The 24,829-nt window shown below is 44.7% G+C and overlaps 1 protein-coding gene across 3 annotated transcripts in view; it reads right to left on the bottom strand.

Annotated features, from left to right (window-relative positions):
- DISC1 (DISC1 scaffold protein) overlaps nt 1–24,829 on the bottom strand; it is a 406,697-nt gene that overhangs the window by 249,188 nt on the left and 132,680 nt on the right. For all 3 annotated transcript variants that reach the window (XM_081570368.1, XM_081570366.1, XM_081570367.1), the window contains exon 4: nt 15,732–15,879. In XM_081570368.1, the coding sequence (XP_081426494.1) occupies nt 15,732–15,879 (148 nt within the window). The remainder of the gene's footprint in view (nt 1–15,731; nt 15,880–24,829) is intronic.

The raw sequence follows: 24,829 nt of genomic DNA, 5'->3' as shown, positions 1-24,829 counted from the left end.
CTTAGTATGAAAACAAAGAATGCCAAATATCTCATTAATGATATTTTTATATTCATTACATGTTGGGATGACAACATTTTTGATACACTGAGTTAATTAAATATATTTCTTAAATTAATTTCACTTGTTTTTTTCTTACATTTATAAAATATGGATAGTAGGGACTTCCCTGGTGGTACAGTGGCTAAGAATTCAGGGGACACGGGTTCTATCCCTGCTCCAGGAAGAGCCCACATGCCAAGTGGCAAGTAAGCCTGCGCTCTAGAGCCCCTGAGCCACAAGTACTGAGCCCATGTGCTGCAACTACTGAAGCCCACACACCTAGAGCCCATGCTTTGCAACAAGAGAAGTCACTCAATGAGAAGCCCCTGCATGACAACTGGAGAGTAGCCTCTGCTCACTACTGCTGTTGCTGCTGCTAAGTCGCTTCAGTCATGTCTGACTGTGCGGCCCCGTAGACAGCAGCCCACCAGGCTCCTCTGTCCCTGGGATTCTCCAGGCAAGAATACTGGAGTGGGTTGCCATTTCCTTCTCCAATGCATGCATGCATCTAAGCCGCTTCAGTCACATCCAATTCTGTGCAACCCTATGGACGGCAGCCCACCAGGCTCCTCCATCCACAGGATTCTCTAGGCAAGAATACTGGAGTGGGTTGCCATTTCCTTCTCCACTCTGCTCACTACAACTAGAGAAAGTCCAGCAACAAAGACCCAGCATAGCCAAATATAAATAAAAAATCTTAATGTGGCTACTATATTATTTAAAATCATGTATATGGTTTGCATTATACATCATTGGACAGCCCTGCCTGGACCTATCCAGAGCCAAATTCCAGGGCAGATCTTGGCTGTGGACATGACAGAGAGGGATGGCCGATTTGAAGATGTTTGGGTCAGAGCTTCTCAGAAAAAGTTTGCTAGAAGACTATCAACAAACCACTTAGAATCTGTTTGGCTCTTTCTCCTATGCTCACAGGAGTTGGCATATGTGACTGAAGCAACACTGGGGAAGATGTGGCTCAGGCTGCCACCTTAGGCGGGTGAGCTGCCCTTGCAGAAACCTTTCAGGTTTTTCTCATCAAAGGATGACAAATCAATTTCTAACTGAATGCAGCAGGAGAGGAAAAAAGTCTACCCTAAGCAAAACTATGTCAACAATTCAAGGAAACAATGTCTATGAAAGCACCAATGACTACAACTAAAAGGCAAACAACAAGTTGGGGAAGAGCAAATACTGCTAATGTCAAGAGTGCTAGCAATAGAAGAAGAAAAAGATGAGTACAACTATCAGAAACTCAAAAAGAAGAGAAATTATGAAGATTTAAGAAAAATGTTTATCATCAAAAATGTTTTTAAAAGCAAATTCAAACAACATAAAATATCATTTTTCATGTAACAACTGACAAAAGCTTTCAGAAACCATAATTCCTTGGTGAGCATAGGAAATAAGAATTAGATTCAAAACATGCCTTTGGATCCTCTTGTCCAGGTTTTAAAAATTAATTATATGTATACTGCCTTTTCATACTGCTGGATCATCGAAAAAGCAAGAGAGTTTCAGAAAAACATCTATTTCTGCTTTATTGACTATGCCAAAGCCTTTGACTGTGTGGATCACAATAAACTGTGGAAAATTCTGAAAGAGATGGGAATACCAGACCACCTGATCTGCCTCTTGAGAAATCTGCATGCAGGTCAGGAAGCAACAGTTAGAACTGGACATGGAACAACAAACTGGTTCCAAATAGGAAAAGGAGTACATCAAGGTTGTATATTGTCACCCTGCTTATTTAACTTATATGCAGAGTACATCATGAGAAACACTGGGGTGGAAGAAGCACAAGCTGGAATCAAGATTGCCAGGAGAAATATCAATAACCTCAGATATGCAGATGACACCACCCTTATGGCAGAAAGCAAAGAAGAACTAAAGAGCCTCTTGATGAAAGTGAAAGAGGAGAGTGAAAAAGTTGGCTTAAAGCTCAACATTCAGAAAACTAAGATCATGGCATCCAGTCCCATCACTTCATGGCAAATAGATGGGGAAATAGTGGAAACAGTGGCTGACTTTATTTTTTGGGGCTCTAAAATCACTGCAGATGGTGATTGCAGCCATGAAATTAAAAGACGCTTACTCCTTGGAAGGAAAGTTATGACCAACCTAGACAGCATATTAAAAAGCTGAGACATTACTTTGTCCACAAAGATCCGTCTAGTCAAAGCTATGGTTTTTCCAGTAGTCGTGTATGGATGTGAGAGTTGGACTATAAAGAGGCCTGAGCTCCGAAGAATTGATGCTTTTGAACTGTGGTGTTGAAGAAGACTCTTGAGAGTCCCTTGGACTGCAAGGAGATCCAACCGGTCCATCCCAAAGGAAATCAATCCTGGGTGTTCATTGGAAGGACTGATGTTGAAGCTGAAGCTCCAGTACTTTGGCTACCTGATGCGAAGAGTTGACTCATTTGAAAAGACCCTGATACTGGGAAAGATTGAGGGCAGGAGGAGAAGGGGACAACAGAGGATGAGATGGTTGGATGGCGACTCAGTGGACATGGGTTTGGGTAGACTCCAGCAGTTGGTGATGGACAGGGAGGCCTGGTGTGCTGCAGTTCATGGGGTCGCAAAGAGTTAGACACGACTGAGCAATTGAACTGAATTGAACTGAACTGTTCATGGGGTTCTGACCACCCTTATGGCAGAAAGTGAAGAAGAACTAAAGAGCCTCTTAATGAAAGTGAAAGAGGAGAGTGAAAAAGTTGGCTTAAAACTCAACATTTAGAAAACTAAGATCATGGCATCTGGTCCCATCACTTCATGGCAAATAGACGGGGAAACAATGGAAACAGGGACAGACTTTATTTTCTTGGGCTCCAAAATCACTGTATATGGTGACTGCAGCCATGAAATTAAAAGACCTTTGCTCTTTGGAAGAAAACCTATAACCAACCTAGACAGCATACTAAAAGCAGAGATATCACTTTACCAATAAAGGTCCATCTAGTCAAAGCTGTGGTTTTTCCAGTAGTCATGTACGGATGTGAGAGCTGGACTCTAAAGAAAGCTGAGCACCGAAGAATTGATGCTTTTTTTTTTTTTTTTTTTTTTATACTTTTACTCTTCTGTCTTTTTTTTTTTTTTTTTATAAATTTATTTATTTTAGTTGGGGGCTAATTACTTTACAATATTGTAATAGTTTTTGCCATACATTGACAAGAATCAGCCATGGGTTTACATGTGTTCCCCTTCCCGAACCCCCCACCCACCTCCCTCCCCCTCTCATCCTTCTGGATCATCCCATTGCCCCGGCCCTGAGCCCTTGTCACATGCATCGAACATGGAATGGTGCTCTGTTTCACATATGACAATACACATGTCTCAATGCCATTGATGCTTTTGAACTGTGGTGTTGGAGAAGACTCTTGAGAGTCCCTTGGACTGCAAGCAGATCCAACCGGTCCATCCTAAAGGAAACCAGTCTTGAATATTCATTGGAAGAACCGATGCTGAAGCTGAAACTCCAATACTTCGGTCACCTGATAAGAAAAACTGACTCATTGGAAAAGACCTTGATGCTGGGAAAGATTGAAGGCGGGAGGAGAAGGGGATAATAGATGATGAGATGGCTGGATGGCATCACCGACTCAATGAACACGAGTTTGAGTAAGCTCCAGAAGTTGGTGATGGACAGGGAAGCCTGGCGTGCTGCAGTCCATGGGGTCTCAAAGAGTCAGACATGACTGGGTGCCTGAACTGAACTGAATATGTAAATAATTATCTGCCTGCCATTCAAGAGACTCTGGTTCAATCCCTGGGTCAGGAAGATCCCCTGGAGAAGGCAACCCACTCTAGTATTCTTGCCTGGAAAATCCCATGTACAGAGGAGCCTGGTGGGCTAGAGTCCATGGGGCCACAAAAGTCAGAGACAACTTAGCAACTAAACAACAAGAACAATAATCAAAAGTATGCATAAAGAATAGCTACAAATAAATACCACACTCCTTAGTAGCCCAAACCTAAAACACTGCAATTGTGGCCCCAAGTTAGGACCAGAACAGTACCCATGGTACATCCACCCTTAGGAGGGCTCTGCAGCCACTAAAATTAGGTCACCAAAGAAGATAAAATTGCATGGAAAATGTTCACTGTTTATGGCTATTTTCTAAAGCAGATGTTTGGTAATACATATAACATGGAACAACTATTCTAAAAATAATATATATATTAAGTAAAAGATAGGAAAATATCTGCCAAAATGTTATCAGCTTTTACCTCTGTATGATGGAATTAACTTCTTTTGGCCAATCTTTTATTTTCTAAATTTTCTATAATGAGCATGTATTAGTTTTACAACTATAAAATATAAACAATAAAATGAAAGAAAAACAATAAGATAATAAAAATGTCTCCTACCACATACACAAGTAGTTGTATCATTAAACATTCTAACACATCCAACCTGTTCCAGGTCTTGGACAAAATAGACATGTATGCATCAGAAATAAATCGTATCCATACATTAACAATCAAGGGCATCTTCCCAGCAGAGAAGCAGATCCCTCTGATGGGTGTGAGGCATAAACCACCCTGTCCCGTCTTCACTGGGACTTCGTTCCACACACCCTGAGCGTGGCTGCCATGCTGACTTCAGGGTCCCTCACATGGCAGTGGGAGAGGTGTGTGTTCTGATTTGTACATTCATGCAGGATCACACAACCTCCATATTTCTTAGGAAAGAAAGTGAATAGCTAATCCAAATATGTGTGGTTATTTTGTCCATTTCTTTTCACTCCTACCAATCTGATGTACTCATTCATTCATTCAGAAAAAGAAGAACCATTCTGAAGCCCATTTACTATGTGCCAGGAACTGTGCTTGGTGCCATAGACACAGCAATAAACAAGACGTGGTTTCTGCACAGAGCAGAGGTGGTGGATAAACCAAAGCCATGGACAACGTTCCTCCCAAGGCTCAGACAGACTGCAGAAGTGGAAAGGTAGAAGCCATGCTCCCACTTCCTACATCTTAACGTGGCCCTTACAAAACAAGGAGGCCAACCAAGCCCTGCAATGAGGCAACCCTGATATTCTTAGAAACAGTGGTAGAAAATATGTCACCTAGGTTTTTCTAAGTTAAAAACCAGAAGCCTCAGAAAAGGGAGCCTTGCTTGCATTTCTGGGCCTGACACAGATTCAGACTCTGAATAATCTTGAAAGCTGCTTACTTATTGCAACATACCACGCAATTTAGAAGCTTATTTTAAGACTTGTTATTCTCTGTTTCATGTGTGTAAAGGCAAATTACAATGGTAGTAGTAGCAATGAAAAATTTTAACTGGTAATAACAAAATAATCCAGTATGAATTGAGAATTTACTGCACACCAAGTGTTATCAGTTTTTCCAACAAGGAAACAGAACATCAGGGAGGCTTGAACAACTGGCTCTGGTGTAACCAAGCAGGACCCAGTGGGGGCCTTTCCAGAACAGGACTCCCCCTACCATGTCCTCCACCTACCACTTGTCTGTAGAAAAAATTTTAGTCAAAGAATATATTTAATTGAAAAAAGAAAATGCAGAAAGAAAGGAAAACAGTCAAGCAAAATAATAATAGCTTAGCCACTAAACTAAGTCAAGAAACTTTAGCTCCCCTTCCAGAGCTATAGATAATACTCTGAGCCATGTCCTTTGAGATGTTCTGCAGATACTGAAACCTCCATCAGGTGGAAGAAGTTAACTGTATGATGCACACAAGCATGTACACCCCAGACCAGTTGGAACCAGAAGGTTGATGATGTTGACTCCTGACTACCTCACCACCAACCAATAAGAAGAATGACCGTGAGCTGATGACACAACCCAAAACTCCCCCTTCCTCACTCCGTCCTTAAAAACCTTTCAAAGTCTTCAAGGAGTCCAGGGACCTTTCAAGCCCTAGCTGCCTGCACTCCTTGCTTGGTGCCTGCAGTAAACACTGCACTTCCCTCCGCCACCACCAGGTGTCAGTAGACTGGCCTTACTGCACAGGCGCGAGAAGACCCAGAGCCACCCTCCTCTAGCCGTGTGTTCTTGGAGTTACTCACCCTAACCCTACCAAACCCCTCTGAACCTCACCTCCCACGTTTACAAAATGAGGATGATGGTGATGATCCTGATGTCGATACCTTCCTTACCTGTACAGCAGATTACAGGGATCAAATCTATTCAACAAACGACCATTGAGTGTCTACTGTGTGCAGACTCTGCCCTCACCCTGGGACCCTGTTCTCTGTCCTCAGGGAGCTGGCTGCTCCCCCTCCCTGCCCACATCAACGTTTGTATCAGGAAAGTAAAGGCTGTGTTCACGTCCAGTGGACACACTGTCCTTTTTAATGAAGAATAAAGATAAGATGTTTCTGACAGCCTTTCCAGATATCAGAAGAGGGGGTCCCTGGAAGGAAACCACATCAGCAATTGTGGGAATGGAACCCACCTCCTCCCCTGGACCCCAGGGTCTAGGCCTGTCCACCCAGCATCTCACTTGGGAGGGTGAACCTCAGCCCATCCCGTGCTGTTATCCCCAGGGTCCAGCACTGGGTAGGGCTTCATAAATATTTACTGAATGACTTCATGAGTCCCTGGCCTAGAAAAATCCAGAAGCCATTTATATTCAGCTTTCTATTGCATGAGATCATTGCTTCACACTAATTTATTTCTCAATTTGCTCTGCTTATGCAAATATTAAGAGTTTCCTGAATTTCCTAAATAGATACCATCTGGGTTGGGACAGGAGTTATTGAAGGAAATCAACACAGAATTGAAAATGAGCTGCAGGGGAGCGACAGGTGGGTAACTGGGAAATCCCCCATTTATCATTAATCACATTCATTACTTAATCCTTAAGAAAAACCCTTGTGATCCACCCAAAGTCCTCTTTATGTCTCTCAGACTTTGACTCTGGGTGAAGAAAACTGGGCACAGACGGCTGAGTGGTGGCCCCAGCACACATGGCAGTTCAGTAATGAAGCCGGGGACAGGTTTGCATCTCAGCTCTCTGGCGCTCAGAGCCAGGCTCCCCTGCTACAACATTCCACAATGTTGTTCCCTTTATTCTAATAAACCTTAATGTGTAATCCCGAATGTCACTGCAAATTAGCTGTGCTGCTATAAACTAATCAGTATGGAAAATGAGCAAACCCCTCAGGGGCAAGAATTAAAAACATGTGGGTTGCAATGTAGCCCAGCAGTCAGTGCCCACAGGGGATCGGGGTATCTAGGGACCCACCATCAGCCCTGAGTTTCAGGCCCTCAACTGCCCAGTGCTGGAAAATCCCTGGCCTTTCTACTTTTGTCTTTTCCACTAATCACTTAAAGAAGGATAAAAAAGCCATTTGTAAAATAAGCTCCTACACCACTGAATACAGCATAGCTCCAAATTACACAGGAGAGCGTTCTTCATCCCAGGGAAAACATCTGCCACCTGACTTTTGTGAGTGAAAAGTTCAGTCATATTGAGAAAAAGATGAAGTCCATCTGGGAGTCAGTGTTTCCTGAAAGGGTGCATCTGTGATGAGACCACACGGCCTCTGCTCCCCCTTACGCCGAGGCTCAGAGCCCTCCAGTGCACTGCCTTTGCTCAAAGGACCTTCGGGAATGTCCAGAGTGACAGGGCCGAGGGGAGTCCAGACATTCCACCTGCTAGGACACCCCATGCCAGAACGGTTCATGGCAATTGTGTGGTTTATACAGCTGTACATGTAACACAGAGGGTCTGTTTCCAGGCAGAAATGACGGTCACCACGAAGCCAGAAAAATTGCTATTTGGTTGCCACTGCTGGAAACATAGAGGCTTTTTTAATGTAACTATTTATTTATTTATGGCTGATCTGGGTCTTTGTTGCCATGAGGGCTTTTCTCTAGTTGCAGTGTGCGGGCTTCTCATTGTGGTGGCTTCTCTTGTTGCAAAGCACCAGCTCTAGGGTGCACAGGCTTCAGTAGTTGCAGCTCATGCAGCTACTTAAGCTGCTACTACAGCTTAAGTAGTTGTGGCTCCCAGGCTCTAGAGCACAGGCTCAATAGTTGTGGTGCATGTGCTTGGTTGCCCCGTGGCATGTGGGATCTTCCCAGATCAGGGATCGAACCCGTGTCTCCTGCATTGGCAGGCTGATTCTTTACCACTGAGCCATCTCGGAAGCCCCATGGAATCATAGTTTTAACTAAGCAAAGAACTGAAACTGATGCCCTCATTTCCACAGTGAGGAAAACCTCAGCTCCAATGACTACTTCCAAAAACAAGACTTGAGCAAGACCTTCTGAACACCGTTGCCAACTGCTGCTTGTATCCATCATTATTCTATCAAATTTATGTCATCTGACGTATGTGTTTCCATCTCTCCCTTGCTGGGAAGATGGTGATAAGGAAGTGGTTTGGGCCAGTCACTGAAGTGTGCTTTAAATCTGGAAATAGCTTCCTCAGCCAAAAACAATATCATAAATGACAGAGGCCACTCTGATGGCACAATCAAACATTGTAAAATTGTCAGAGATGATGCAGGTAGCTTTACGGTTCTGCCTTATATATCTGATTGGGGTCTAAAAGTACGGAGAGTGGAGTAAAATTCATACACCTTAGGAAAATGGGCATTATTGGTTTCTAAACATTGAGATGACAGCCCTGCAGGAGGGCACATGGACATCTACTTGGGTTTATAGTAACCAAGTCCAAAAAAACAGGCTTCAGACAGACTTCAGATGAATTGGAGCCAAGAGGATGGAAGGCCTTTATTTGGAAGCTATTATTTATAATCCACTGATTTTAAAACAAATTTCAGGAAGTCTTCTGTGATTCCCATCAACTGGCTTTTCTCCTCTTTCCCTTCCTCCCTTATCTTCTCAAGATGATGACGAGGAGTCGGACGTGGGTCTCCTGGGAGGGACACAAGCCATGCTAGTCCTCATTTGGCTCGAACTGTGATTAGGGTTCTGAAATGTCTCCTGGCGTGTTGGGAAGAGTGATCATTTTATGCCACCTCATTTTACATCTTGGGTAGAATGTGTCTATGTGAGTTATTTCCTAGCCTCTAGCGGTATATCTCCATTCTAGACTGTGAACTTAGAGCTGATGGTCACTGAATTCTATGGCCCCAACATGACAATTAAGTGGAAATAAAGAATCATTTTTCAAAGGGAAGAGACAGAGACCTGGTCAGAGAAAAAAGGACTCGGTCCAGAAGCACCATAAGCTACACAACATTCATCTCTTCTGTTCCCATCAGAAAGAAGAGATGTGAGCAGGAAATTTTGGGCCTTGATAAGCCACATTGGAAAACCTCTGTATATCTTTGCTTTTAAATCTCTGTTGTATTTTGTTTACTTGTGTTTTAAGTTATTTATTGGTAAAAGGTCTTTGATAAAGGACATTTTACACACACACACATACACAGTTGAAGTTGTAAATATGACCAGTTCTCATGTATGCATTGGTGGAAGTCCAATGGGAAAACACATAGGACGCAGTCAGAGAAATGCAAAGTGTTAATGAGAAAATTATCAGTCATATGCACACAGTAGACCAAACCCCTGTCTTAGGAGAAAGGAAAATACAACTTTCTTTAGACTAGATGAAAGATGCAACAAGAATAGATGCCTCTAAGCTCTCTTCCTATCATTGCAGTGAGAGGACATTGAGGTGGAAGTTTCTGGTTGCTCCAGAATTAGAAGCAAATGCTGAAGGACACAGGCCTGAAGGCCCTCTACCCTCAACAGGGAAAATGAGGGGAGGTGCCCACCCCAGGTTGCACACAGCATCACCACCTTCCACACCACCACCCTCCACACACACCTGCTGGCCACGTAGGAGATAGAACCTTCATGAGAGATGCTCCCCAGTCCCACCCCCAACCCCACATGGGAAGGAGCAAACTTTCCCACTCAAATCAGATAAAAGAAAAGCCACTCCACCAGACCTCTCCTCCAGCTGGGAGTGCCCCATAATGGAGGCCGATGTCTGCATCCCCCACATGAACCTCCATCTGCATCTCCTCCTCTTCAGAGCCAAGTCCCAGATGAGGAGCTGAGTTTGGCTGGTTTTAGGAGAAGCAATTCTCAAGAAATTAGAATGAAGGAGTGAGAAGGAGGAAAAGTCAATGAACAGTGAGTTATTGGGCTGATCACTACCCAGACAACTGGAGTGCCAACCAACTAGGAACCTTCTGGAAAAAAATGTGTGGAATGCCCCTGACAGCCATCCTCCTGGAGGTGGGGCGGCAAGGGCATTAAGCCACCAGCTCCCACCCTGGGGTTAAGGGCTGCCTTCAGGGGCATTACTCACACCCCTTCCTCACAAGCTTCAGAGACAGCCCTATGACAGAGAAGCCTGTTGGGTGCTGAGTTGCAGAGCAGTCAGTGGGCACGAAGGCATCCACAGCTGGAGAGGGAACAGTGGGTGCTGCTGAGGGATTGGGACTTGGGGCGTCACGTCTCTGCTACAAGGCCCGCCCACACACCAACTTTGTGAGCAGGGATGGCATCTCTCTCCGTCTTTGGTTCTGTACTGCTTTGTAACATAACTGGGTCAGTGGGGTGCTACAACAGCTACAGGGGGGGTTACAACAGCTCAGTAGCTGCCCATCAAGCAGGGGTGGAGGACGGGAGAGCAGTGGCAGGGCATCGGGAACCACCCCCGCACCCCCACCCCACCCGCTGAACACCACCATTCAGTGTGACAATACCTGTGAGCCTCCCAGGAATCAAGCGGGCACGACAAAAGGGATCCGCCCAACCAGTGTGACTACTGGGCAAGGGGCCTCACAGGAAGAGGCTGGGTGACATGTAAAAAGCGATGACTGCCCCCATGGAGTGGAGAGATTGCATTCACGTCAAGATCAGGGAGGTGCTGCCGTGGCCTCTGGGGACCCCACACCTGAGTTCCCAAGAGTGAACATGCAGGCATGTGTTCACGGGGGTATGACAGGCTGTGTTGGCCAGGGGAGCAGCGATGGCCCACAAAGAGAGGATTGCAAACACTGGACAGGGAAAGATTTGAACTGGACATACAACTGACATTTCAAACTGGACTGACAGGAGGAGCATCAGTAACTGAAAATGCCCTGGACATCTGTTATTATCTGCCCAAGATACCACGGAGAAATGGGAAAGACGTGTTCAACCGAGCACAGCAGACCAGAAAAGAGCCAAACCACAATGCCTTTGTACCCTCGCTGAGCAGAGACACTCCAGGGAACCAGTTATATTATGGAGCGGTGCAGAACCAAAGACAGAAAGAGACAGGTGCTAAACCATCTGAGTACCCTCTCTGCTTTAGAGGAGCCCAGTTAACCCCTGTGGTGAGAGCTAACACTCTCTGGGATGCTGGAAGGAGCTGGACAAACAGAGTGTGCCTCAGGATGAAAAGCTCAAAGAATTAAACATACCTTTTTAAAAAGTTGAATTAAACAGGGAAAATTAAGATATGCAGTACCTGGTTGTACTTGGGTGTTTACATTTCCTCAGATCTTATTCTAAACCAAATTTTCTTAACTAGAGACCCAAAGCTCCTCCTCCCAGAGAGGAAATGAATAAGCTGAGAATATCTGCATGCAACTGTCTGTATGCAATCATCCATACATTCGTACATATGTGGCTTTGTGATGGAAGAAACCCATCATTTTCATTAGCTCCTCTAGGAAATCTTTGATCTCAACAAGGTAAAGAGGCACTTATTTGTGTTACTAATCAGTATTGAAATTTTGCCCTGTCAATACCACTGTTTTATTTCTTCAGGAAAAGCACCGTTATTGGAAAGCATTCTGTTTCCCCCTGGACTCAGAGAGCCCCTGGCCTGTGGCTGCGCAAGCTCCGGCCGGACAGCACATCCCCCTGGTGGCCTCTGTGAGAACTGCAGCCAAAGCCCCTGGTTCAGAGAAAACCTGCCAGGTCCAGATAATCCTGCTGATGACAAATGTCACAGGCTGAATGTGCAGTCGGCACATTGAGAGACAATTTCCTAAATTATTAATGACTACGTAATTTTGTTAACATGCAAGAGAAAAAGATAAGAAAGGAGTTGATTTTGAGTCATTATTTTCTAACAATAGGACAGGTGATTTAGCACAAGAAAAGCCAAGATAATACTTAAATAACTGAAGTTTGGGAAACAGTGGTCTAATTAACCCCTCACCCCTTTTCTGATGAGGGGAGTGAAGTGCAGAGAAGGTAGGAAACCATATCAGGTCACATAGAGCTTGTTAGTGGAAAGGACGGGATCAAACTCAGGTTTCCTGAACTCCAATCCAAGGTTCTTCAAGGTACTGTGAACCTCCTCCTTGCCAGGTGGTAGCACTAGAGATAGAAATCGAATCCCAGTGGGCTCAAAAAGTGAATAGGAACTACAAAAACAGCATCCAGGTAATTCATGTGGGCAAAGGCAACAGTGTTAACAAGGTACGCCAAGGGTTTCTACGGGCTTCACAAATGGTTAACAATATCTTTTTGTAAACGACATATTAAGTTGAGCGACATGAACGTGCTATCTTTATGGGTCACAAACAATTAAATATGAGAAATGTCAGGTGATATAACCTGAGAATGTAGGACATTGCCTCTTAGTTCACAGTGCCCTATGAGACAGTCATAGGGGACAATGGAGTTAGTGAGTTATTTTTTAATTGAAGTATAGTTTATTTACAATGCTTTGTTAGTTTCTGTGTAAACCAAAGTGATTCAGATATATATTTATATATATACACATATATATTATTTTTCATATTCTTTTCCATTATAGTTCAGTACAAGATATCAAATATAATTCCCTGTGCTATATATTAGGACATTGTTGTTTTCCTCTTTTATATATAGTGGTGTGTTTCTGCTAATCCCAGACGCCTAATTTATCCCTCTCCCCACCTTCCCCTTTAATAACCATAGGTTTGTCTTCTAAGTCTGTGAGTCTGTTTCTGTGTTGGAAATAAGTTCATTCGTGTCAAATTTTAGGTTCCAAGACCATAACCAAGCAACACTCTCCATCCACATCATGTGTAGATGAAGAGATGATCAGTGGAGAGCAGGGCCCAGTTCTGACTCAGAGCCCACAGGGAGCTAGTTCCAAACTGGGGTTCAAGCCAAATGCCAGGTTTGTGCCTAGGCTCTGTGCACACATATTGGTGTCTGACACAAGTCCCCAAAGCCCTCCTGCACCTAGTTTCCTCAACTCTAAATACAGATACTGATGCAGATGACGATGTTAGTCTCCACATAGATGGCAATATACAAACTCGACTACCCCCTAGAATTGTCTTGAGGAGTCAGTAAATTACTTCCTGTTCATCAAAAGATGGATAGATAGGCAAAATACGGTACATGATGCAATGGAACATGATTCAACCTTCAAAAGGAAGGAAACTGTGACACCTGCCACAACATACACGAATCTTGGCCAAGTGAAATAAGCCATCACAAAAGGACAAATACCACATGATTCCACTTATGTGAGGCACCCAGACTAGTCAAATTCCCAGAGACAGAGAGGAGAGTGGTGGTGGCCAGGGGCTGGGGGAGAGGCAACAATGGAGTTAGAGAGTTTTTTTTTAATTGAAGTAGTGTATTTACAATGCCTTGTTAGTTTCTGGTGTATAGCAAAGTGACTCAGTTGCTGTGTTAGTATCTGCTGTATAGCAAAGTGATTCAGATATATATAGATATAGATATATTCTTTTTCATATTCTTTTCCATTATAGTTCACTATAAGATATTGAATACAGTTTCCTGTGCTATATGGTAGGACCTTGTTGTTTATTTTATATATAGTGGTGTGTATCTGCTAAGCCCAAACTCCTAATCTATCCCTTTCCCAACCTTCCCCTTTGGTAACCATAAGTTTGTCTTCTATGTCTGTGAGTCTATTTCTGTTTTGGAAATAAGTTCATTTGTATCATATATTAGATTCCACATGTAAGTGATACTATATGATATTTGTCATTCTCTGCCTTTATCTGACTTACTTCACTTAGTATGATAATCTCTAGGTCCATTTACGTTGCTGCAAATGACGTTATTTCATTCCTTTTTTGGCTGAGTAGTATTTCATCGTGTATATATACACCACAGCTTCTTTACCCACTCATCTGTTGATGGACACTTAGGGTGCCTCCCTTTCTTGGCCATTGTAAACAGTGCTGCTATGAACTGGGTGCTGGTATCTTTTTGAATAAGAGTTTTCTTCAGATACACGCCCAGGAGTGGTGAAGCGACTTAGCAGCAACCTGCAATTAGCTTAGCTCCAGTTTTCATTTTTTTAAGGAGCCTCCACACTATTTTCCACAGTGGCTGCACCAATTTACATTCCTACCAACAGTGTAAGAGGATAGGGTGTTAGTGTTTAATGAGGACAGGGTTTCAGTTTGAGAAGATGATGAAGTTCTGGACATGGATGGTGGTGACGGTTGCACAGCAACGTGAGTGTACTTAATGCCACTAAGCTGTATACTCACAAATGGTTGAAATAGTAAATTTTATGTTACATTCATTTTATCACAAAGGAAATTAAAAAACTGAGTTACTTCTTAAAGCACTCATTAAGTCTTATATAAGTGTTTTTTAAATGAATAGAAACACAATACATTGGCAGATGCTACAAATGGCCCACGACTGGGGCGGAGGACTAGAAATAACCCCAAAGATCAAAAGAAAGAAAGAATTAAGTATAAAGTCAAGTTGGGACAGTCCCGTATGAGAAAGGGACAGGAAATGAGCTGATACCTCAATGACAGACAAAAATAAAAATAAAAACAGGAGGTGAGGTTCACCTGTTCCTTAAGAGGTAGAAGTTCACTCAACAAACATCTATAAGGAAGCAGCTACCAGGGACCATGCACACTGCTCTATGCGTCCTGCAAAAGTGCAGGACAAGCAAGTGAGAAAATAACCAGCCTCACTGCGAGACAGGCTGTAGGGAGCCGCTAAGATCAACTGAGTGTAAGTGAGAACTAGGCCACACAGGCTTGTAATTGTCAGAGCCAAGCGGAAGCTGGAAATAAAATGTAATTGCTGTGGCCATGTTTGTACCCAAGCAGAAGCAGACCTGCGCTGTGACTCGGCTAATCACATTCATCACCACCCCTTCCTCCCAAGTCTTTAAAACCCGAAGAGAGAGGTAACCAGCGGACAGAAGAGAATAACCGCTTACAGACATTCCAACAGGCCAACACCTGGGACCCAGCCCCAGACAGCCTGACTTAGCTGCTCTAGGGTAGAAGCTGGACATTTAAAAACTCTCCAGGTGACTCAAAGGTGCAGCCAGGACTGAGATCCACCGAATTAGAAATAGCAACTGCACTCCATCTAGTCCTGGTCCTGGGAGACCCTTGGGTAGAGGTAACAGCAAAAGAGGCCCTAGAGGTGGACTCAGGAGGAGGATGCATTTTCATCCCTCAGTCAGAGGGGACCGCCTGTGATCTTACACGACGACAGAAGACAAAGCAGCCCTTGAGAAGAGGAAATCCACCCCACCTGCTCAGGAGATGGGCTTCCCCGGGGAGCTTAGCTCCCAGCCAGGCCCGTGGGGGTTAAGGGGCCCTTCCTGCCACTGATCAGAAGGGCTTCTCGGGGCGTGTGACCCACACAGGTCTCTCTGTCTGGAAGGAACCCCACCCCCCCTACCCCCGCCCAACCAACAGAAGGGAGGGTCTCCTGGGCTCATCTCCTACAAGTTCTCCTCCACTCGGGAGTGGGGAGAAGGTTAGAGGATCCCAGGGGAGCACTTACCGCTGAGCTGCCCGGCGCAGGGTAGCCTGGGCCTGGGCCCCCAGGTGGCCCAGCAGGCCACTGAGGACTGGCTGTCGTGAAGGAAGCTGAAAGTGCAGGCTGCTTCTCTCCTTCTCCAGGGCTTCTAATCTTTGTTGGATCGTCTCAGCTGGAAACCCAAAAGGATGAGAGAGAAATAAAGAACCATGCGGCTCAAAATAGACAACCCAGTGTCCCTGGCTTCACCCCCAGCCAGTGGTCACCTCAGTGACATAATAGAAAGGTCACTTCTTTCTAGGTCAGCACTCTTCATCTCTAGGTTGATGTTTTTTAAGTATCTTCTGTCTTTTTATTGAAAATACAGCCCCCTTAGCTTTCATTCTTCTAAGTCTCGGAGGTTATAGTCCATGTATTTATATGATGATCATCATTATGACCATCGCATAGGAGGATGCCTCATACTGCGCATATTCAGTCAGTCATGTCCGACCCTTTGTGACCCGTGGACTGTAACCCGCCAGGCTCCTCTGTCCATGGGATTCCCCACGCAAGAGTACTGGAATGGGTTATCATTTCCTACTCCAGGGGATCTTCCCGACCCAGGGATCGAATCTGCATCTCTTGCATCTCCTGCATTGACAGGTAGGTTCTTTACCACAGCACCACCTGGGAAGCCCATACCTCACACAAATTATTTTTAACACCATGATGATCACTTAGGAGAAAACTTGCTAATTTTGATGAGTTCTGTATAACCAGTTGAAAAAGATCAGTGCCCAAGTGTTGATCTTGAGAATGTTTCCTTAGACATTGTTCATCAAGAGAGACTTAGTCAGTTACTAAAGTCACCGAAGTGATGCTCAAACTCTGTCATGCTACAGATGAGCAGAGATCCACTTGTTCAGAGTACGGCTCCTATTATTTTTTCAAAGACATTAAGTCTCCTAAGGAAAGGCATAAACACTGATCACTGTGAGACATTTTTTCTTCAAAAAGAAATAAGCTGCAGAAATTGGAATCCCATTAACTAAGAATTTATCCTCATAATCAAACATCTCAAGAACCGGAAAATTTCCCATAAAGCCATTTTTTTTAGAAATGCAAGGACCGGGGTTAAAAATATATGCATCAGAGCTCCCCTCCTGTTGGTCCTTGACAGGTGGGAAGGACCTTGATCCCCTCCACCCCTGGGTAGTAGATGGGCTCTGGGGCCCTGGAGATCCCAGGCAGCCACCTCCAGCCATGAGTGCCACCTGCTGACCCCAGTGTGCACTGCAAATACTATCCTTTACTATCGGGGCTTCCTAAGTGGCACGAGTGGTAAAGAACCCGCCTGCCAATTCAGGATACCTAAGAGACACGGGTTCAATTCCTGCATCAGAAAGATCCACTGCAGGAGGAAATGGCAACCCACTCTGGTATTCTTGCCTGGAGAATCCTATGGACAGAGGAGCCCGGTGGGCTACAGTCCATAGTGTTGCACAAAGTCGGACATGACTGAAGCAACTTAGCACACACACATCCTTTACTATGTGTGCCATGAGAGGATGTTCCAGAGGCTCTGGCCTAGATCACAACATGTGCTAAGTAGCTCAGTCGTGTCCGACTCTTTGTGACCCCGAGGACTGCAGCCCTCCAGGCTCCTCTGTCCATGGAGTTCTCCATGCCAGAATACTGGAATGGGTAGCCCTTTCCTTCTCCAGGGGATCATCCTAACCCAGGGATTGAACCCACGTCTCCTGCATTGGCAGGTGGATTTTTTATCACTGAGCCACCAGTGAAGCCCTAGCTCACAATATTCCTTTACATTTCTACAGCCCTACAGTTCATTTTCCAAGTGAGCCATTTCTATAAGACTCCATTTTAAATGGAAACACTATTCCAACAAGCTTGTTATTTTGAAAGCTCTTTGAACACACTTTTTATCCTACACCAGCAGAGGTCAACGCTAATCACAGTGCACCCCTCTTGGGCAGCAACATGTACTTGGAGGAGATGAGGGCCCAGGTGTCATGGGGAGCAGCCCTGAGTCTCTGGGAGTGTCAATGGCAAGACTTTCCCATCAATTTGCTGCAGACCTTGGGACTAATAACCAGAAACTTGCTGAGAGAATTTGCCAAGAATTCATTCAGCAATACCAGAAAAGGTCATCTACTTCCTGTTGAAGATCAAGTACAGGTACTGCCAGGGCTCTCAGTCTGTGCCACCTTCTTCAAAAGGACAGTGGAACTAATTCAGACACCACACTTACAACACACGGTGGAGTCTGGCTGACAGGTCTTCTAGGATTGAGCCCAAAGTTACCCGACCCGACCTATTCTCCAACACCAGGCTTCATTCTTTTAAAATACTTTATTTTAATTAATGTTTAAATTTTTATTAATTTATTTGCTTTATTATTTAGTTATTGACTTATTTCTTGCTGTGTAAAACCAAAACTTCAGTGAAAAGCAAGCACGTAATACCTTATATGCTTTAAAATAGCATACTGATGCAATCCTGATGCAGTGATAAAGATGTGTCAAGACATTATTACATAGGGATTAGTAGGAAACTGAGTTTGCACCTCAACTCTGGCATTTCTAGCTGCCTGACCCTCAAATAACTTAACCTTTCTAAGCTTCCATTTCCTAATCTGCAGAAACAGGCCTAATAATAGTCTACACATGACAAGGTCTTCTGAGGATTAAATGAGATAATCCACCCAAAGCATTTAGCACCGTGCCTGGCGCCTGGCATGTGTCCAAAAGGATTGGCTATTATTAGTTACACTACTGTATCCTGGCCTTGAGGCCACAAGAAAGTTAGAGACCCAAGCTGGGCTCCCTCCACTGGTCACTGTGTTGTAAATTGCACCCTTCCGCTGCCACATGAGGAGTCCACAGAGAACCCAAGCTGGTCTAGCAGAAGCAAACACTAGAAATGGGAAACTGGCTTCCAAAAATCAGATTCACAATAAATGCCAAAGGAAAAGTAATTGTGATTATCCCAGGAAATAACTGTGATTAGCTATGTTCAATGCTATCACTTACTTTAAATTATTTCTATTTTATGACTTTAGAAAGTGCACTAGATCATCTCACACCAGTCAGAATGACCATCATCAAAAAGTCTACAAACAATAAACGCTGGAGAGGGTGTGGAGAAAAGGGAACCCTCCTACACTGTTGGTAGAAATGTAAATTGATGCCGCTACTTTGGAAAACAGTATGGAGGTTTTTAAAAACTAAAAATAGAGCTACCAGATGATCCAGCAATCCCCTTCCCCCAGGTGTATATCCAAAAGAAACCATAATTCAGAAAGATACGTGCACCCCAGTGTTCAGAGCAGCACTATTCACAATAGCCAAGACATGGAAGCAACCTAAAGGTCCATCGACAAATGAATGGATGAAGAAGATGTGGTACATATATACAATGGACTATTACTCAGCCCTAAAAAAGAATGAAATAATACCATTTGCAGCAACACGGATGGATCTAAAGATTATCATACTAATTAATTGTCAGACAGAGAAAGACAAATATCATTATGATGTCATTTATACGTGGAAACCAAAAGAAAAAAAAAAGTGATTGTTGTTGTTTAGTTGCTAAGTCCTGTCTGACTCTTGGAACCCCATGCACAGAGGCCATGGACTGCAACCTGCCAGGCTCCTCTGTCCATGGGATTTCCCAGGCAAGAATACTGGAGTGTGTTGTCATTTCCTCCACCTGACCAAGGAATCAAACCCACATATGCATTGGCAAATAGGTTCTTTACCATTGAGCCACCAGGGAAGCCCAAATGAACTTATTTACAAGACAGAAGCAGACTCATGGACTTGCAGAAGGTTCTTGAAGTTCCCTAACAAGGCCTGATAGTGGCCACCTAGAGGCAAAAGTTGGTGAAAGTGTGGAAGATGCTCAGATTCTAGATGTTTTCCCGCAGATGGGACACAGAGGACAGAGAAAACAAAGTCAAGAGTGACTCCAGTGCTTTTGGCCTGAACAACCAGAAGGAAAAAATCACCATGAGCTGGGGGAGGGAGAGGATCTGCTATTCCCTCCCCTAGAAACATCCTTCCCCCACCATTCCGGGCAAATCGTACTCCTCCTTGGGGTCTCATTATCCCTCCTCCACAGGACACCTTCCGGGCCCCACCTTGCCCTCCAGGCAGGCTCTCTGAGACACCTGGACTTCTTCCACAGGGTACCTCACCTTGTCTCCACTCACTGAAGGCTTTCTATGACTGTAAGAAGGGCACTCTGTCACAGTGCTTGGTGACCTGCACCAGGGTCACTGCCTGGCTGGGAAGGGCTACGCACAAAAACAAGGCCAACTAAACTCAAGTGTAAATGTCCTCATAGTGTCTATTGTTTCATGTATTATCACCAGTCACTTTCAATCCCTTTTATTAGCAGCAGCATGCGTGCAAGTCGCCTCAGCTGTGTCTGCAACCTGTGGACTGTGGACTGTAGCCCACCAGGCTCCTCTGTCCATGGGATTCTCTAGTCAAGAAGACTGGAGTGTGTTGCCATGCTCTACCCCAGGGGAACTTCCTGACCCAGGGATCGAATCCATGTCTCCTGTCTCTTGCATTGGCAGGCAGGTTCTTTACCACTAGCACTACCAGGGTAGCTCTCATTTGCAACTGGATGAGCATAAAAACATAACACTCATCAAATCCAAAATCTACTGCCTACCTCGCAAGATTCTGCTTCTCCTTCCAAAGGCACCATCTGGGCTTGTGCATTCTCTGACTTGGCTTCTTCTTGTGTCTCCAGGTTCTGCTGATCCTGGTGATCCTCCGTGTGCTTTCCGCACACTCATACCTTCTCCATTTGCTCTGCATCTGGTCCAGCCCAAGGCTCACCACTTCTGCAGCTGAGTTACTTCCCACCCAGGAGCTCACATCTCCACCGTTTCATCTCTGCACATCACTGACAGGGCTCCCCTCACGACACTCAGGTGTGAGCAGCTCATGAGCCAGTGAATGGACACAGGAATTCAGAGACTGTCACATGTCATCACAAGATGTTCTCCGAATCCCAGAGGACTTGCCTGGCCTCCATGACAGAGGCCAAATGTCTATGCGTGGTGTTGGGGACCATAGGCATGCTGTCTAGCCTAGCTCACTCCTCCCCCACTGCACTCTGCCCCAGAGTGATGCAGTGGCAACACTTCTTGAAAAGAACACAGAATCTAAACACTAAGAATCAGGGCACCAACCTGGTATAACCATTTTGGAAAACAGCTTGCCAGTAACTGCTAATATACACTAACTATATCCCATGATCCAGTAATTCCACTCCTAGGAATATATCCAAAACACTTCCATCAAACAAGACATATGACAACAGTCATAAATTTATTTATAATGGTTCGAAACTCAAAAGGACCACAGATAAATAAACTACACAGCAGTAAAAGATGAACTGACTACTGCTACATGCAAAACAACATGGATGACTCTCATACACACACTGTACAACTCCACTTATATAAAGTTCAGAAACAGGCAAAACCAAACTATGGTGATAGAGGTCAGAATAATGTTTATCATGGGGGAGGTAAAGATATTGTCTGGGAAATGAGGATGAGGGAGTCTCACTGAGTGTTGGAAATATGCTGTATCCTGTTCTAGGCGATGGTTACAGAGGGCACACATACATAAAAATTCACTGAGATTTGCACTGTACAATACAGGTTTATGCACCATATTACATTATTGGGCTTCCCAGGTGGCACTAGTGGTAAAGAACCCACCTGCCAATGCAGGAGACATAAGAAACGTGGGTTCAATCGTTGGGTCAGGAACATTCCCTGGAGGACGGCATGGCAACCCACTCCAGTATTCTTGCCTGGAGAATCTCATGGACAGAAGAGCCCAGTGGGCTATAGTCCTTGGGGTCACAAAGAGTTGGACACAACTGAACCAACTTAGCATGCACCTTATTACGTTATTATATATTTTACCTCAATTAAAAAATTTTAGTGCATAAAAAATAAGAAGCACCTGAATTCCATCACCAACTTCAATGCTGGCGGAGTTTTCAGTATCCGACAGGTCACTTCCTCATTTAAGTCTCAGAGTTCCATCCATTAAATGGGACGAACATATCCTCAGGGGGTCTAAAGAAGTCACAATTGGGATTAAACAGCAAAGAGATGTACCGGCGGGCAGCTCACAATAGACATGCTCTCTCAGCTCTGAGGCTGAAGGTCTGGTGTCACCGAGGCCATGTCAGGCCCTGTGAGGGGCTCTCCTGGGGCGTGGGGGGCAGACTGTCACCATGCACGACCTCACAGATCAGAAAGGGAGGGGGCCAGCTTCTTCCTGCAAGGGCACTGATCCCATTCATGGGGCTCCATCCTCATGATCTGATCACCCCAAAGGCCCCACCTCCTAACACCACCAGATTGAGATTTAGGGTTTCAACATATGAATCTGGGGGATGCAAACATTAGTCCATCATATGCTTCAAAGTGGGGAGGGGATGTTTCAGCTAGAGTGGCCCAGTTTATATACCCATGTAGATGGTGTGGAAAAATGGGAGGGAGGGAAGAGTATTTGAAAATGACTGGAAATAGCATTTGTCACTTTCTAAATGACATGCTTATTTGTTATTTCATGTATGCATTCCATTAACAAATATTCTGGTAACTGAACATTGTTTGGCTGTAGGGTTGCTAGGATGAGCAAGACACAGTTCTGGTTCTTCGGGGACCTGGTGACTGGGGACAGGGGATCAAAATTACAAACAGGCCTTGTCTTGTCTGCCTGTGAGGAGGAGGAACAAGCAGTCCCACTGGGATAGGGGGCACGGAAGGAGCACATAGTCATGTGTGCCTGCTGGCACTCAGGGTGCAGGGGGCAGGGCCTCGGGAAGCCACACAGAGGCCGGGGGGGGGGGTCCCAGCTGGTAATGCGCCCACCAGTGCCTGAGGGTAGAGCATACTGCGGGGACAGCCAGATGGCTGGGAGGCAGGTCACACTGAGAAGTAAATTGATGAAACAAGTAAGGGAATACATAGAGGGTAAAGAGCCAGATGTTCTAGTACTAGAGGATATTCTGACAATTATGGAAAGAGATTAGGGCAGAAAGAACTTAGGATTGTTATATTGGAATTGGAAGAACTGATGCGTGTGTGTGTGTGCGCTCAGTCATGTCCGACTCTTTGCAGTCCCATGGACTGTAGCCCACCAGGCTGTTCTGTCCATCAAATTCTCCAGGCAAGAATACTGGAGTAAGTTGCCATTTCCTTCTCCAGAGGATCTTCCCAACCCAGGGGCTGAACCCGCATCACTTATATCTCCTGCATTGGCAGGTGGGTTCTTTACCACTAGCACCATCTTTAACACAGATACAGATAATTATGGAAATAGAGATTTATATGTGTCTGTGTTTACACATGTTTTCTATCTTTATCCACTGAGAAAGCCTAGACACAACAATACCCCAGTAGCAGGGGGCACACAGATCCTGGTTTCTAAACACCACCCTCCTTGAAAGGAACTGGAGCCCTTGGAGACTGGCTGATTCTAAGTCTGAGGCAGGGCTGGTTTAAGATGAGTCTGGAATATCTTGTTGTACAAATAATAGGGACAAGATAAAGACTAATGGGGATGTATCAGCTGAATGCAAGAACTACTTTGAATGAGCTCCCGTAAGTGGCACTAATGGTAAAGAACCCGCCTGCTGATGCAGGAGACAAAAGAGATGCAGATTCCATCCCTGGGTTGGGAAAATCCCCTTAAAAAGGAAATGGCAACCCATTCCAGTATTCTTGCCTGGAGAATTCCATGGACAGAGGAGTCTGGTGGGCTATGGTCCATGGGGCACAAAGAGTCAGACATGAGTAAAGCAACTTAGCACACACACACCACAAGCCAAATCTAGAATAGTTCATGAATCAAATAAATAATGCTATTAATGAAGTACCACCCACTGAATAGAACAGGAATCTTGCAGTTGCATCTATGCCAACAGATTGCTGACTGCTAAAAAGGAATGGCTCTTTGGTAAGGTGCAGGGTGGAAGTGTAATCTTAGCATCTAAGATTACATTTTCCAGAAGGCAAATGGTAACCTCATGCTGAGAAGCCTGGAAGCCACCGGCATAACCAGATGGTCAAGGTTAGCATCAGCAGTGGCCAGAGAAGTCTGCCTACTGAGACAGCTTCTAAGATGCACCAAGAAGTGCACAGTCCCTGTCCCTCATTTCCATCACGTCTCTGTCAGCGCTGCACCGCCTGAGTCCAGTAACGAGGAAACACGTTGGAGGTGAACCCACGTTGAAGGTCATCCAACAAAACGTAAGGTCTGCACACCTTAAAACTCTCAAGGACATAAGACCCAGTACTGAAGAATGGTTCCAAATAGGAGGAGACTAAGGGAACATGACGACCACATGCAATGTGTGTTTGTAGTCCAGGAAGGATAAAAGCCCAGCACTGGGATCCCTGTGGGTGATGTGTGAACAGTCTGAGGACTGGACAGGAACGGTGGGTCAGTGTTGATTCCTCGACTGACTGAGACAGTTGCAGGGTGGAGGCGTGTGACAGGATCTTTGTTTGGGGATGTGTGTGGGGTGTGTAGGGCTGCCGAGGTATCGCGTCTGAAGTTGACTTTCAAGCATCCAGCAGGGTACCCAGAGGGAGGGAGAGATGCGAGCTCTTTGGACAGTACTGGCGACTTCTGTAAGTAGGGAATTATTTCAAAATAAATTCTTTCTAAAACTTACAGATAGCAACTTCCCTGGTGGTCCAGTATCTCAGACTTCATGCTCCCAATGGAGGGGGCCTAGGTTTGATCCCTGGTCAGGGAACTAAGATCCAGCACACCCGCAACTACAAATCTCACATGTGGCAACAAAGATCAAAGATCCCACATGCTGCAACTAAAGCACAACACAGTCAAATAAGTAAATTTTGTTTAAAATTTTTAATTTAAAAAGTAAATAAAAATTAAAAGTTACAAGTAGACAACTGCAGCACAACTAAATGCTGTATTTGTGACTTTACATCATTTGTCTGAATTCTGCTCTGTCTAAGAAAATCTCTTCTATCATTCTATTTGGCCAGTGGTTGAGGAAACATAACTCAATGTCTCTGGCTTTTCTTTCTTGTACACCTC

This window comes from Giraffa tippelskirchi, chromosome 2, assembly GCF_054371585.1.
Source record: "Giraffa tippelskirchi isolate mGirTip1 chromosome 2, T2T-mGirTip1v1.2.pri, whole genome shotgun sequence".
Lineage (NCBI taxonomy): Eukaryota > Metazoa > Chordata > Mammalia > Artiodactyla > Giraffidae > Giraffa > Giraffa tippelskirchi.
The sequence above is the reverse complement of the archived record's forward strand: the minus strand, read 5'-3'. Positions and strand labels throughout refer to the sequence as shown.